The 13,930-nt window shown below is 33.1% G+C and overlaps 1 protein-coding gene across 1 annotated transcript; it reads left to right on the top strand.

Annotated features, from left to right (window-relative positions):
- Positions 1-5,345: 5,345 nt before the first annotated feature.
- On the top strand, positions 5,346-13,381 carry LOC125053355 (cytochrome P450 18a1-like). The gene is made up of 7 exons (XM_047654692.1): positions 5,346-5,611; positions 6,132-6,359; positions 7,748-7,863; positions 9,053-9,277; positions 9,690-9,906; positions 10,968-11,232; positions 11,784-13,381. The coding sequence occupies exons 1-7, from the start codon at positions 5,437-5,439 to the stop codon at positions 12,136-12,138; spliced, it is 1,581 nt and encodes a 526-aa protein (XP_047510648.1). The 5' UTR covers positions 5,346-5,436; the 3' UTR covers positions 12,139-13,381.
- The last annotated feature ends 549 nt before the right edge of the window (positions 13,382-13,930 follow it).

The following is a 13,930-nucleotide window of genomic DNA, read 5'->3' as shown; positions in this document are numbered from 1 at the left end:
TAAAGGGTTCATTTATACGTATACGACGATTGCTAACATTTGGTTTGGGCTTCTAATTATTAACTAAAATATATATGTAGTAACTTAATGTTTGGTTAACTCGCACATGTATCAAATTTTTATTGGTGCATACTATTTACATATTAAATACAAAAATAAATTTATGTATATACATGAGGGCCCCGTCCGGAGGAAGGCCTCCTCCAACCTTTTGCGTATATGTATTTTATACAGTGTATATTGTCAATTTGTATTTGTGTGTGTATTTGTGCCACAAAGGCAAGCTGTACTAGAGGACAGCTGTGCAACAAAACCTTAGAACTTTCTTTATATACATTTATATTTTGTTCTCTTGTATTAGTTGAAATAAAGGCTTTGAATCTTTGTATGTATATTGTTAATACTTAAATTAGTACCAGAGATTTTTGTGTCTAAGTGGACTTTTTCACTCCAATGAAAATAAGTTTAACATTTTTTCTCTGTTGTGTTCTAAAAGCTATAATGACTTCCTTTGAATTTTTTATTTTATTGTGATTAAATTATTGAATCAGCAAAATGTTTATAAATGCCTGTCCTACCACAATATATTTTAAAAAATATTTCACGAAGCGGACACTGGTGTCATTCAACCGACTCGAAACCGGGTCAATGACCGCTCAATATACATACAGCATGCATATTATTGGTATCAAATAGTTCGTAACCCAAATATCGTGATTAGATTTGTTTAGGAAATTCTTAAATTAAAATGACCGATTTTTCTCCATTGTTACTTCATTGTTTTACTAGACCATACTACATCGTGATAACAATCATATTATGAACAAATCTTACCAAAAATAACGAAAGAATGACAATTCCTTTGGCTTTGAATAATTGCAATTTAGTAAATAACAATGGTGGTTGAAACTATTTTAACATCACCAAATTTTATCTAACGATTAAAAATGACTTACTTTTCTAATCAGTTATTAACACTAAAGTATTGGGGTACAATTTAAACAAAGAAATAAAAACAAAGCGATAAAACCTAGGGCCAACTAAGGCAACCCGATTTTTTTAAATTTGAGTACGAATTTATCATTTTAAAAAGGTAATTGCATTTGTTTTACGCGATTATTACATATTGCTATTCCTATACTCACTATAGTTTTAAATAAAGAATTAAACAAAAAATATCTCTGAGATTTCTGAGTCTGTTTCATAATATTTTTTTAAAAGGTAAGTAGTATCCTTCCTTCCATTCCTATATACCTAGCCCAGCCATAAGTTCTGTTACAAATGAAAAAGCATTATTTTTTTTAATTTATACCTACATATTCATTAATGCTTCAGAAAAACATAAAAAAAAAACACTATTCGAAAAGGCCACCTTTGGCTTTTATAAAGGCCTTTAAAATGTTTGGCCACGAATCTATGGATTTACGCAGGGAATAATGAACATAAAATATGTGAAATAGCGCAAAATCAAAAGAAGTTTTAAAAACAATTTACGTGTTCCAAATTCAAAATAATTAAATAGTTGAAAAAACGTTTTTATCTAACAGTATTTATGGCCAGACTAGTTACAAACCTTGTTCTAGCCAACTCTAGCTTGTCCCAGCTACAATATAAATTATTTTAGACTAGACTTATTGCTTTTGCTATTTAGTCTAAAACATCTCAATTTAATGTAACCTAGTTTTTAAATATATTTTCAAATTCTGTCCGTCTAGAACTAGATATTAAGCCTACAGCATTTTTGATGCATGTTCTACCGCGATTACGATGGAGAATGTCAAATTGAGTTGTTCGCATGAATTCCCCCACCTGAGTTTCATCGTCGAGTCAGAATACGAATTTCCATATCACCTCGTCGTCCGTTGTACCACAACTGGGTGGTTTTTTGGCAATTTTTACTGCCGCCGTTCCACAACTGAGCGTGCACCACCGCTATGTGGGCAGCTTGTTCCACTGTCGAAGTATTTCTGAACCAATAAGGCTTAAAGAAAGATGCAAGAAAAATGCATTCCAATTCTTAAAATGCCTGCCTTTTAAGAATTGGAACAACAAGCAGACTCGCAAGATCAGGTGAGTCTCCTGTTCTATTATTTAAAAAAATATTCTATAAACTATAATAAAATATTAAATTGAAACTAACTAATAAGATTGTTCCGGTGACCCCAACTGGTACTTACCTCGCTCAACGAATAAGTATCGCAAAACAGCGAGGAAATGTTGCCAGCATTTCAGTGCCTCAGGGACCAAACTTTTCAAATTTGTTTTTATTTTCTACGAGTATTTATAAATATTTAATTATTATTATTAATATGGAGGTTAAGAATATTGTAAAATCTGTATATTTGTGTGTTGCAAATAAAAATAGTTCAATAAGTTCTTTAATTTTTTTATGTGTATGACGTATGTATTACGAAATGTTACAATGTATTAATTAATTTAAGTATGGGAAATCTTTACATATTCACATGACTAAGTCAAAACGTGATATGTATAATAATAATAAAACGATACCAGGTAATTAATTGTTTATATCAAAGTTGCAAACACAGGTGTTAGTGCAACGACCCCTTTAAAATACTATATTACTATTCTAGAATTCACACGAACTTCTCAGATATTTAAACAATCACGTGTTTGAAAGATCAAAACAATAATTATTATTTAAGCAAATCACTACTTCCAGCCAGTTTCCACTCATAAATTATAGACTACGTGCAAAGAGCTGGTAGAAAAATTTATTTCATATATATTTTTTTAATGAAATAGTGTTGTCAGTTTTAAAAAAAAACTATCAACTTACACAAAATAAGGTAATAATAAACCACCTATTTTGCCTTTTTATTGCCAGTTAATGGGTAAATTTTTAGTCTGTCAATGGGCAGATATATTTTTGCGTCTTAATTAGGCAAGTAGAAAGGCCTCCTGTGTCAATTTCAACCACCTCAATATTGTCGCCTCTATCCAGATACTTGACGCGGGTGCTGTAAAAAATTCAATTTTGCATAAAACCTATATAATAAAATCGATCCTTTAAGTATTCGTGGCCCAAGAGATTCGTAGTAGATATAATTTATACATTTTTAAAGATATATTTACATATTTAACTATCATAATTTTTAAGAATGTAGAAACGAAATACGACAACACGTTTGAAATCTTATCCAATCACAGACACGCGACACGATCCGGTATTCCCTTCGAACAATGGCAATAAAACGAAGCCCCATTCCTTTTTTAAATTATTAATCTTACGTAACATGTATCGTTGATCAGCTCCTGCCCTACACGTCCTTGCGAAGTCAATAACCCCGGAATACATAACAATCTTGACGATAATGCAAGATAATATAATCACGAATGCTTATGTAAGCCCCTGATACCTAATCGATAATGATGTGACCTTCACGGTCATTGCCCTATAAAATAGAGTTAGCACACTGACATCATTAGGTACATAAGTGCAATGAACCGATAACATGTGTTGTATAAGGAAATCTCTACCAAAGAATATATACAGGCTGTATGCCCGAGTACATATATTAAAAAAAATAGCTTTATTTATTTATTAAAGATTACCACATCATACATAGTACTAAATCTACGGCATATTCAGATCAGCCCACTACCGAATATATCCAGTTCCGGATAAGCACCGTTCAATCCGGTAAAATTGCGAAGAATTCGAAAGAGAGGTGCCTGAACTCCTAGGTTGGTTTTTGGAGAAGGAATTTGGAAAATATTGCTGATTTTAGACCTCGGAAATGAGTATGGGACGACAATTTTAATATCCTGTAAGAGGTCACTGCTCTGTATATGATTATTTAGCAATTTAAATAAAAATATATATAAATTTTCATTGATGGTCCTTTTGTTATGTACTAACATGATGTAATAAAACGAACATAGTCCTGTAGACTGTTATTTTAAATTAAATAAATTGAGGGTAGTTTAAGTCTGGATAAAATTCTCACCAATGAGGTTTGGCGTTTGAACATCTGCGACGCTTTGATTGTGTAACGGCTTTCTTTGAAGTTGTCGTACGTAAGCAGAATCATCACCTACTTGGTTATAATGAAACTACGTCTAAAATGAAATCTAAGCCTAAAAAAATACAAAATATTAGTACTAAATTGTATTAAGGGGAAATTAATTAAAAAACTCGACTATAAAAATAAATAAAAAATATATATGTTTATTATGGAACATAAGATACATGTATCACTTATTCGACGTCATTAAATTTGAATTTGTAGGCATCCCTACTCATCGGCAAAGAAGACAGAGGGTGTAGGCCGAGAGAAAAAGCCGGCGTAAAAACTCTCGGTACTCTTTTAAAACTAAATTGTATAAAGGGGAAATTAATAAAAAACTCGATTGGTCGATTCCATCAATTGTTTCAGAAGAAGCTATAGAAAGCTGTATTACTTGAATACCAAATGATATATTTATTTCTGAAATATTAAAATATTGTCTATATTTTTATTCGTCAATGATTGTTTGTTAACAGATATGGTTGAAGCTAGTATATACAATAATAAAACTGTTATCTGAATATTAAGAAACTTTAGCATTTGATAAAGTCCTATACTCCGGATAGACTATTATTTCCTAAAATGAAAATTTTGTTGTCCCTCAACATACGTTATAGAATGATGTACGTACATTTTCTTGAATTAGATATTTTATTTGGATTGCCTGATAACTAACTATACCTTCAGGGTTTCAGCTACCTCTTAGACGTAAAAACAAATGCACACTTATAATATAATAAAAATATTTTCCCAGAAATTTAATTCCTTCTAACGATGAAATTAAATATATTTTTATCAAAAATTTTATATCTTCATAATAAATGATTCACTTACAGCTCTAAATGTTATATAATGTGAATGTTAATAGATAGAAATGTTATATAGTCACAAATTGTACATTATTTATCTAAAAAATTACGCTTAAGACAAAATATTTTATTTATATGAAGGAAGAAAACAAATATATTGTAGGAATATTTTGTTACTTAAAGTCTTACTACACTTAATGAAAGTGACCTCCTCATACTACAATTATAGTATATGTATATATATTGTTATATACGTCAGTAATATGAAAAATACTACGCTATTGGTTCAAGGAAGTTTATCGGCGATCAACATATTATGCAGATAATTTACTCGCCGTCTATATAAATTCAATGGTTTGCTATATGGTAGCACATTTCTGTCATCTTCGCCCATAAATCACATAGAACCTACTAGAAACATAACTTGACCAAAGAGAAAATTTGAGGGTAGTTTTAAATTCGTTTTTATAGTTTTTACAAGAGGAGGGTAGACTAGAAAATTTACAGCTCCGTCGCTAAGTTTCGAATCACATTCTACCAGGAGCGTGACGGGCTAGCGCGCAAAAATACGATCCTTTTTAAACAAATTTGGAAATATGTATTTTTTATTCAATGGTATTCCTTGTGTGTTAGATGAATATATTTTGCAATATGTTTACGCATACGATTGGAATAATTTCTTTCGATTGACTGCGGTGGCCGTGTTTGCAACTATTATTGCGCGCTGGACCATCGCTATCGTGAAACAAATTCGGTTGTGTCTTCCACCAGGTAAGCTTTTTCTCTTTAATTACATTATCCCATCCGTTTGACTTCCATAATATCGATTTTCCATCCCCCATTTTACCACATTCCCCCCAAACCACAAATATATGCTTATTTTCTATTGATGATACTGATATTAGTCGTTCAAAAAATTTGTCTTTAAACCTTGAATAATTAAGTAATTACTAGAAAAATATTGCCCTTCAAATGTATAATTCAAGTAGGTATTGTTGAGATTAGAACACGTTGAGTACTAGACGATTCTTAACAAGGAAAACTGAGATAATATGCATTCAGTGATCACCGCTGCTATGTTTAAGATGTTTCTATTTTATTTAGTATCACGTTCGCATAAGAATTAGATTCAGCCTTTTCCCAAGGAATTTATCTATAAACAAACATGAACGTGATAAAGTGGCAGTTTTCCAAAGGCCGTTTTTCTCTGAAGGTTGTGATGCAATTTCCCCGCATTCGTTTAATCTTGCGGGGAAAAACCGCACTACTTTTCAATTGATTGTAATTTCAGGACCTTATGGACTTCCGTTCATCGGATGTCTGCCATGGCTGTACCGAGGCTCCCCCCACTCTTGGTACCTCGCATGGGCTAAACGTTACGGGAATATATTTTCCTTGAGACTGGGTAACAGCCTTGTGGTATGCATATCATCAGCTAATATCCTTAGAGACGTGTTCAACAAAAGCGATTCGATCGGCCGACCTAAGACTCCGTTGAACAATCTGCTTGGTGGTTATGGTAAGTTTTTATACAAAAATAGAAAAAAATCATCAAATTGTAAAATTAAACCATTCTCGAATCCAAACACAACAAATCATCAAAATCAGTCCGCTTACTTTAACAGGTGTTTAATCTATGAGTTTGAGTATGAGAGTTGAGTTTTATTAACGACACACACAGACTATTATAGACAGATTACTCTACAGATTATTAACGACATAATTTATATATAAGATTTTTATATTAAGCCAAACATTTATTGTATTAGCTTTACCGAGTGACTCGCTGGAGAAGTCTACAGTACGACCTATTGTGCAAATTATTTATATCCACTATACAGTTAGTTTATTCTAAATAAAAAGTGTCGATAGAGGGACACACACACACACACCCTCCTAACACTAAAATATACAGTAACATTTAGGAACTATCATAATATGCTTGTCAGGTTTTGGTTTGACCACCACATAGGCATCCACTTGCTCCACTCGTGTCTGTAGTGGACCAGGCGCGGCCAGGTGATCCTGGCGACGGCGTCATGTGCTAATACAGAAAATATTCTTATTGTCCAACAATAGTTTAACTATACTATATTATAAACTAACTGCCCACAACACAGGGAGTCCTAGTGTGGGGGTAGTGCACTTTATTTTACCTAAATATCCTTTAATTGTATACATATAAGTTTTTTCTTTCTTATTTTCAAATATTACTTCACTGTAACTGGCTGTCATATCGCTACGCGACGTAGCCCGTAGCATACCATACTAGATAATGATATGACTCCGGTTGTAGTACAATATATATATAAATTGAGCGCCACTTCATCGCCTAATGTAACTCTGTAACGAATTAAAACTGATTCTAAGATACTACACATTTGTATTTTTTACACGCTTTATATTAGCTTCACCTGTATGTATGTATGTATGTAACCGACTCCTTCGGACTCGATTTTGACCCACTTTTAACGGACAGATTTAATTCAAACTTTGCGCACCTGTCAAAGATAGATGACAATGCAATAATACGAAAAAAAATGAAAAAAATAAAAAAATATAACTAAAAAATAAAAAATTAATAATAGTTTAAAAAAACTAAAAAACACGCTTTTAAAGCACATCAAACTAAAAAGTGAAAAATAATTCCTAATTTAGGCTGAAAATGGTAATGAACAAAAATACTGGTATTATTGTGAAAAAGTGTGGGTTGCTCGAGAGCGCCCCACGCTGATGTGCTTTAAAAGCGTGTTTTTTAGTTTTTTTACTATATTTATTTATTTTTGTCTTTTTTAAGAAAGAACTTAAATAAGCCTGGAAAAAAATAGTCATAACCGATTAGTTCTATGTGCTTAGGAAGTACATTGATGTAAGTTGTGGTAAATACTTGTTTGCGTTTGTTTTCAGGGATAATACTAAGCGAAGGCATCCTGTGGAAAAAGCAACGCCAATTCGTTCTTGACAAGTTCCGTGCACTCGGTGTCAGGTTGTGGAGCAGGCAGAAGTTTGAAAATTGCATTATTGTAAGTTTGGTGATTTCGTTATTGTTAATTTTATGTTACGCTGCCGTTTTATGACCGCCGATGCAAAAACCGCTGTGTGAGTTCGAAAAGTGAGTTACAGAATCGCAGGGCTGAAGTATTCGTTTGTAGATGGTAATCTCCGGAAATGCAGTTTCGAATAAATTTTTGTATTGAAATTATTCATTAGATTAATATTTGTCGATTTAGGCTTTAGTCTGTAATATGCTACGTTTGCTATAACGTTACTGCCTATTTTATATTTTAAATGTCGAATTCTATGTAATGTCTAATCCTTTTTCCCCAGTCAGATTTAAATTGTAAAATTACACTTTGAAAATAAGAATATCTTGAAGGAAGTTAATTAGAAGATTTTTTGAAAGAATAAAGAAAGAATTGTTAAAATTATCGAATTGTCAAATGTGTATTGTTTAAAATAAATAAAGATTTTTTTTTTGTTTTATGTAGAACTAGCTGACCTGGCTAACTTCGTTCCGCCCTACAACCTTATAATATCGTTGTTACTTTAACTTATTTTAGGATTTCATTAATGTTGAGTATTACATTAATACAACTTTTTTGCTAATACAGAAATGTTTTATTGCTTGCCATTGCGAAAGAAGAATGGCAGTTTTACACATTAGGCATCTTCTCTCTAGCGTCAATATGGCGATACTGCATGTTAAGCACTTTCTGATATCCAACATCTTTTGATCAGGATCAAAGCATGGTTATGCATCTCCTCATTTACCTCAAGATCGGAATTTCTTGAACTGACACGAATTCGACGTAAAATGATGCGTAGTTTTGTCAACAGATGGCACCATATGGTTTTTGCATTCGTAAAATTAATTAATTTATTTATTGTTATTCGATAACTTATCCGATATTTTATTGCTTATTCTGCTATTCGGGACGGAAACAAATCCAATACATCAAAAACCATGGCAATCGGTCCAGCCGTTCTCGAGTTATAAGTGTTGTAACAAACACGACTTTCTTTTATATATATAGATATAATTAAATCTAAAATAAATAATCAAATATTATTTTTGATAGAGAAGTGCGAATTAGTATTGCAATTTTTAAATATCTACGGTTTTATTAACAAAACTTTTTTATAAATTTATAAATATATCAAAAGCATTTAAACTAGGCACCATAGACGTACTAAAATTTTATATTTTTTTAGGATGAAGTGCAAGAGATGGTAACAGAAATAGCCGTTAAGGAAGAACAGCCCCAAGACCCCGTCATGGTCCTAGGCAGACACATCCATAACGTCATATGTCAGCTGATGATGAGTTACCGCTTCGTTGACGGAGATCCGCAATTTCAGGCTTTCAATGCCTTGGTTACGCGAGGAATGCAGCTCTTCGGTTCTGTCCATATAGGCGAACATCTGCCTATTTATATGGTAAGCACTTACTTTATTAAAGGCCACTATTCACTATGATTAGTGCGAGTGCAAGTGATTAGTAATTGAGGATGATTAGTGCAGGTGTGTAGTGCAAGTAAATTCAGTTGTCAATATTTTGGCAGACACGCTTCGAGTGAGGGGGAAGGGAGGGCGCACGCGACGTCACCACTCGCAGTTCACTCGCAAAATAGAACACGCTTCTAATCACTTTACTACGCAGACAACTAATCACCTGCACTAATCAGTCGCTGTCCACACTTGTTTTCTCCTAAACACTAATCACTAATCAAAGCGAATATAGGCCTTTAATCATAACAAGCGATATCTTGACGATTTTCTCAAAAACCCGAGACATAATAGGAGAAATAAATTAAAAATAAATTTATCAATAATTGTCCTTCTCTTTCAGAGACTGCCGGGTAAGAAAGCAGTTCTGAAGGAGATCAAGGCGAACCTGGACAAGATAAGTAGCTTCCATGAGGCGCATCTGATAAGCCGGATTGAAATGCGGAAGAACTCGTCAATGGACTACACGCCTGAGGACCTGCTGGATTACTACCTCCAGGAGATGTACAAGGGCGTTGAAGGTGGTGAGCTGCAGACGGTTTTGGAAGACAAGGAGAAAGGTAGGTTAAAATGCTCATTCATTAGGTGAATTATTCAAATCGATATTGGTTTAGCGACCGGTGTTTTATATTTTTATTTTTATTCAAGATTTTTATTTGAATTTTTTGATGCATGCAGTTTCTCATAAAACAGAATTAGATGCTATTGAAAATATAAATTACTTAAATCAACTTTGTCACGCACTTGAATGTTTTAATTCGCTCAGCAGGGTTACCGTATTAAATATTAATTATTTGCTTAGCAGGAAGTTATTCATTTTCATACATAGAAAAAACAAGTACAACCTTTGGCATAAGATTTATATATTTGTTTCATGATACTTTGTTTTTTAATATGCCTTAAGTGTCTGACACATGTCCTTGTTTTTGGGTCGACGATTGGCAGCTATTCAAACGCATGAAGTTCAGGGTTTAATAGTCATCCTCTCAAACCAAAACAGCTCAAAAAAGTTACGCAATAATAATAATAGCCTTTATTGCTGTAAAATACTTATCCTAGTACATCAAAATGTGAAGTACTATAAACACTAATTAATCGACAACCCGGTTTATTTCGGTTTTACAGCTTCTCCTTGGACATAGGCCTCATCTAAGAGTTTCCTTAATTTGAATTTTACAGCTTGGATATAGGCCTCCTCTCAGAGCTTCTACTCTTCTCGGTGTCTACCTTTACTTAGCCACATAGGCCAGCTGCTCTGCTTATAGCATCTTTCCATGGTTTTATTTGTCTAACTCGTTTGCTTTTGTCATAACGAGGAAGCCATTCCGTCGCTTTTTTCGTCATCTATCTTTGTCTTCTCTCATAATGTGTCATGTCCACTTCTATTTCAATGTTTGTTAGAAGTAACAGCATTTCTAAACTTTGTTATCTTTTATATATTTTAGTTTTATTCTATCTATTATTATTCTAACAAAAAAGTTACATAGATGAAAAAAAAAAAAAATATTTGAGGTATATATATAATAGAGGTATATATATAGGTATATATAGAATTTATATCGATATATATCGATGGCTCCGATGAAATTCTAAATCTGAAAAACTATATTCCACGTTACAGTAAAGCAAGCGGTGCAAGTGATGAACGACCTCTTCTCTGCCGGCATGGAGACGTCGAGGACTGCTGTCGTTTGGCTGCTGCTGATGATGATTCGGGAGCGGGAGGTGGCTGCTAAGGTTCGACAGGAGATGTCGGGAGCGGTTGAACCTGGGCAACTTGTGACCTTGGACCATCGTCTGCAAATGCCCTACATGGAAGCTGTCATCTTTGAAACCCTGCGTATCACCTGCATTGTACCTTTGGGCACTGCGCACGTTAACACCTCGTAAGTACTTTTATAATATATTACTGTAGGTTCAACTAAAATATGTCATTTATTATAGCGCCTTCACTAAAATAAGATTTATAGGCCGGCAGCGCAGCCTTTTGCAGTGAGTGTCTATCGGAATCAACTTAAAAAACATGTTTTATACTATTATATAAAAATAGTTATACTCAAATATTAAGTCAGGCTCGTAACATTATCATCTGGCCGACTACTTAAGCTGTTTTACTTATGAAAGCTGACACCAGATCAAAATACGAAATTACCAAATTATTGTCTAACAAATAAGAAAAATGTTCATTTAAAGAAATCTAGGAAATAGGCAACGACTAACGTCACGTTTTACTATAGGAAACCTTAAGAATTATTGAACTGGTAACTTATTAACCACAAAAGTAATGATTCAGATAGCTCAAGGCACGGATGGGTTGTCTAAATCATTTAAACGATTCATTGAACAGAACTACAGCCTTCGTCTTCCACGTTCAGTAATGCCGGCATACTTTATTATATGTACTTTGAACGTTTGTTACAATTATGTGAATTATTAGGGACTGGAACGTCGAGGGATTCACTATTCCGGCTGGTACAACACTCGTGCCACTGATTAACAAGATCAATATGGACCCCGAACACTTCCCTGTGCCGGAAAAGTTTATTCCTGAGCGTTTCTTGGAGAACAACAGGCTCTCTCTGCCTGATCACTTCATACCTTTCGGGGTCGGTCGCCGTATCTGTTTGGGAGAGCAATTGGCAAGAATGGAGCTGTTCATCTTCTTCTCGAACCTGATGAACAACTTCGACTGGGAAATACCGGAGGGAGACGAGGTACCAGGCTTGGAGGGTACCTATGGTACCATCCACATGCCTCTCCCATTCAAGGTCATTTTCAAGAAATGGCCCTGAATTGAAGGGAGTGAAATTACTTTTACAGTAATTTCAATTTTACGAATTAAGTAATACAAAGCTAATTTACTGACGGCATAATCAATAAATTCAAAAATAAATCTAAAACTGCAGTTAAAATTCAAATTCCCATTCAATCTGTTGCGTACCATAGCCTTCATCATTAAATTCAATATCATTAAATTCAACATCATTAAATTACAACATCTTTCCAACTCAATGAATTAGCTAAGTGTAATTTAATTTCGTATATTTTTTTCATTTTATGCATGCTAGTTTTAATCCATTTTATTATTTTGACATTTTCATATTCTTAGATTTAATTAGCCTAGACTGACATGATTAAATGATTTTTAACGATTTGTGTTTCATTGTATTGCTAATTGCATTTTATTTTGTATTAGACTTAAGACATTCATTAGAATGTGGCCATTGGATGCCTTATTAGATTTTTAGGAAATGATTTATATGTAGCCAATTTTAGCATTGTTTCGAAAATTAACATCTAAATGTAAGTGAATGTGTGACTAATCCAATTAATGTATGATGTGAGAATTTCAAGAATTACAACCATTTTTAAGACTGATTAATGTACGCCATATTATGTATAAGACTAACTTCAATTAGTTTGAATGAAATTGATTTTAAGCTTAACACCGCAGCTATATTGAGAAAACATGTCGGCAGAGTTACTTAATTAATTCTCATTTTAAAAATTAATTTCATTCTATAGAATAAGTTTTCGGACAATTGCGAATGGCTAAACGCATTTAAATCATTAGATTTAATTTTTTTATATTTTTGTGTGACATTTATTTTTCATTTTATTTTTAGAATAATCATTGCATTGCATCGGAAAAAAACACTCTGTAACGAACTTCTGAAATTGAATTTATTCTTTAATAACTTTGAAAACCCATGTTTGCATTGTATGGTGAGGGCACGATTGGAGTGTGATGGGGCTCCATGTGCAAGGTTCACCCACGTGCACCGTCCACTCGGAGTCACACCCCACATCCCTCGCCCTTCGCCCTAATTCAGTGTGTGTAAAAATTCAATTTCCATAATTTTATACCGCAATATATACACATTTGGATTTGCTTCATTAATTTGAAGTAAATTTAAATTACTATTTTTCAAGCATTTATTGTAATTTTAAACTCGATTCATTCAATTGAATTGATGTTTGATCAATCTGTACCAAGTTTTCGAGCAATTGCACTTAATTATATTTTTATAAGAATGTTGGTGTTTCATTTTCACATAACCTATTTACGATAGTACAATACTTAAACGAATTGATACTGCTGATTTTGAAAGTTCGTGAGATTTATTAAATAAGATGATTACGCATCTGATGACAGCTCGGACGCTTACGTAACTTTTGTTGCCTTAAGTTGCCTTTAATGGAATGTTAAATAATGATAAATAATGTTGAATAATATTACTATTCGATCACTATTATTTGGTCATATTATTAATAATGCCAATTAGTAATTTTATGATTTGTCAAATCGATACTGTACGATTGGACCACCCAACTCAATAACGTAATGTAACATCTGTTTGAGCGTTTAGTTCACTTTAATAATTATTCTCGATTTCAAAGATGGTACCGAGTTCGTTACCATGGTTACAAGTTTTTTAGAACAAAAGTCCATTTTATAAACAAGGTATATTAGTGGGCGTAATAAATAATACAAACTTAATTCATGACAAATAGGTTGCGACAAAATTCATATATCGCTAGGGAGTCCCTGTGTTGTGGGTAACTAGATAACAATTATTCCGT

Source organism: Pieris napi, chromosome 10, assembly GCF_905475465.1.
Source record: "Pieris napi chromosome 10, ilPieNapi1.2, whole genome shotgun sequence".
NCBI lineage: Eukaryota > Metazoa > Arthropoda > Insecta > Lepidoptera > Pieridae > Pieris > Pieris napi.
This window is presented reverse-complemented; position numbering and strand designations above follow the sequence as displayed.

Excerpts from the sequence above, each read along its gene's own strand:
- LOC125053355 (XM_047654692.1), top strand. The coding sequence starts at position 5,437 with ATGTATTTTTTATTCAATGGTATTCCTTGTGTGTTAGATGAATATATT. Across the intron at positions 5,612-6,131 it reads TCGGTTGTGTCTTCCACCAG|GACCTTATGGACTTCCGTTC; the intron begins GTAAGCTTTTTC and ends TTGTAATTTCAG. Across the intron at positions 9,278-9,689 it reads AACATCTGCCTATTTATATG|AGACTGCCGGGTAAGAAAGC; the intron begins GTAAGCACTTAC and ends CTTCTCTTTCAG.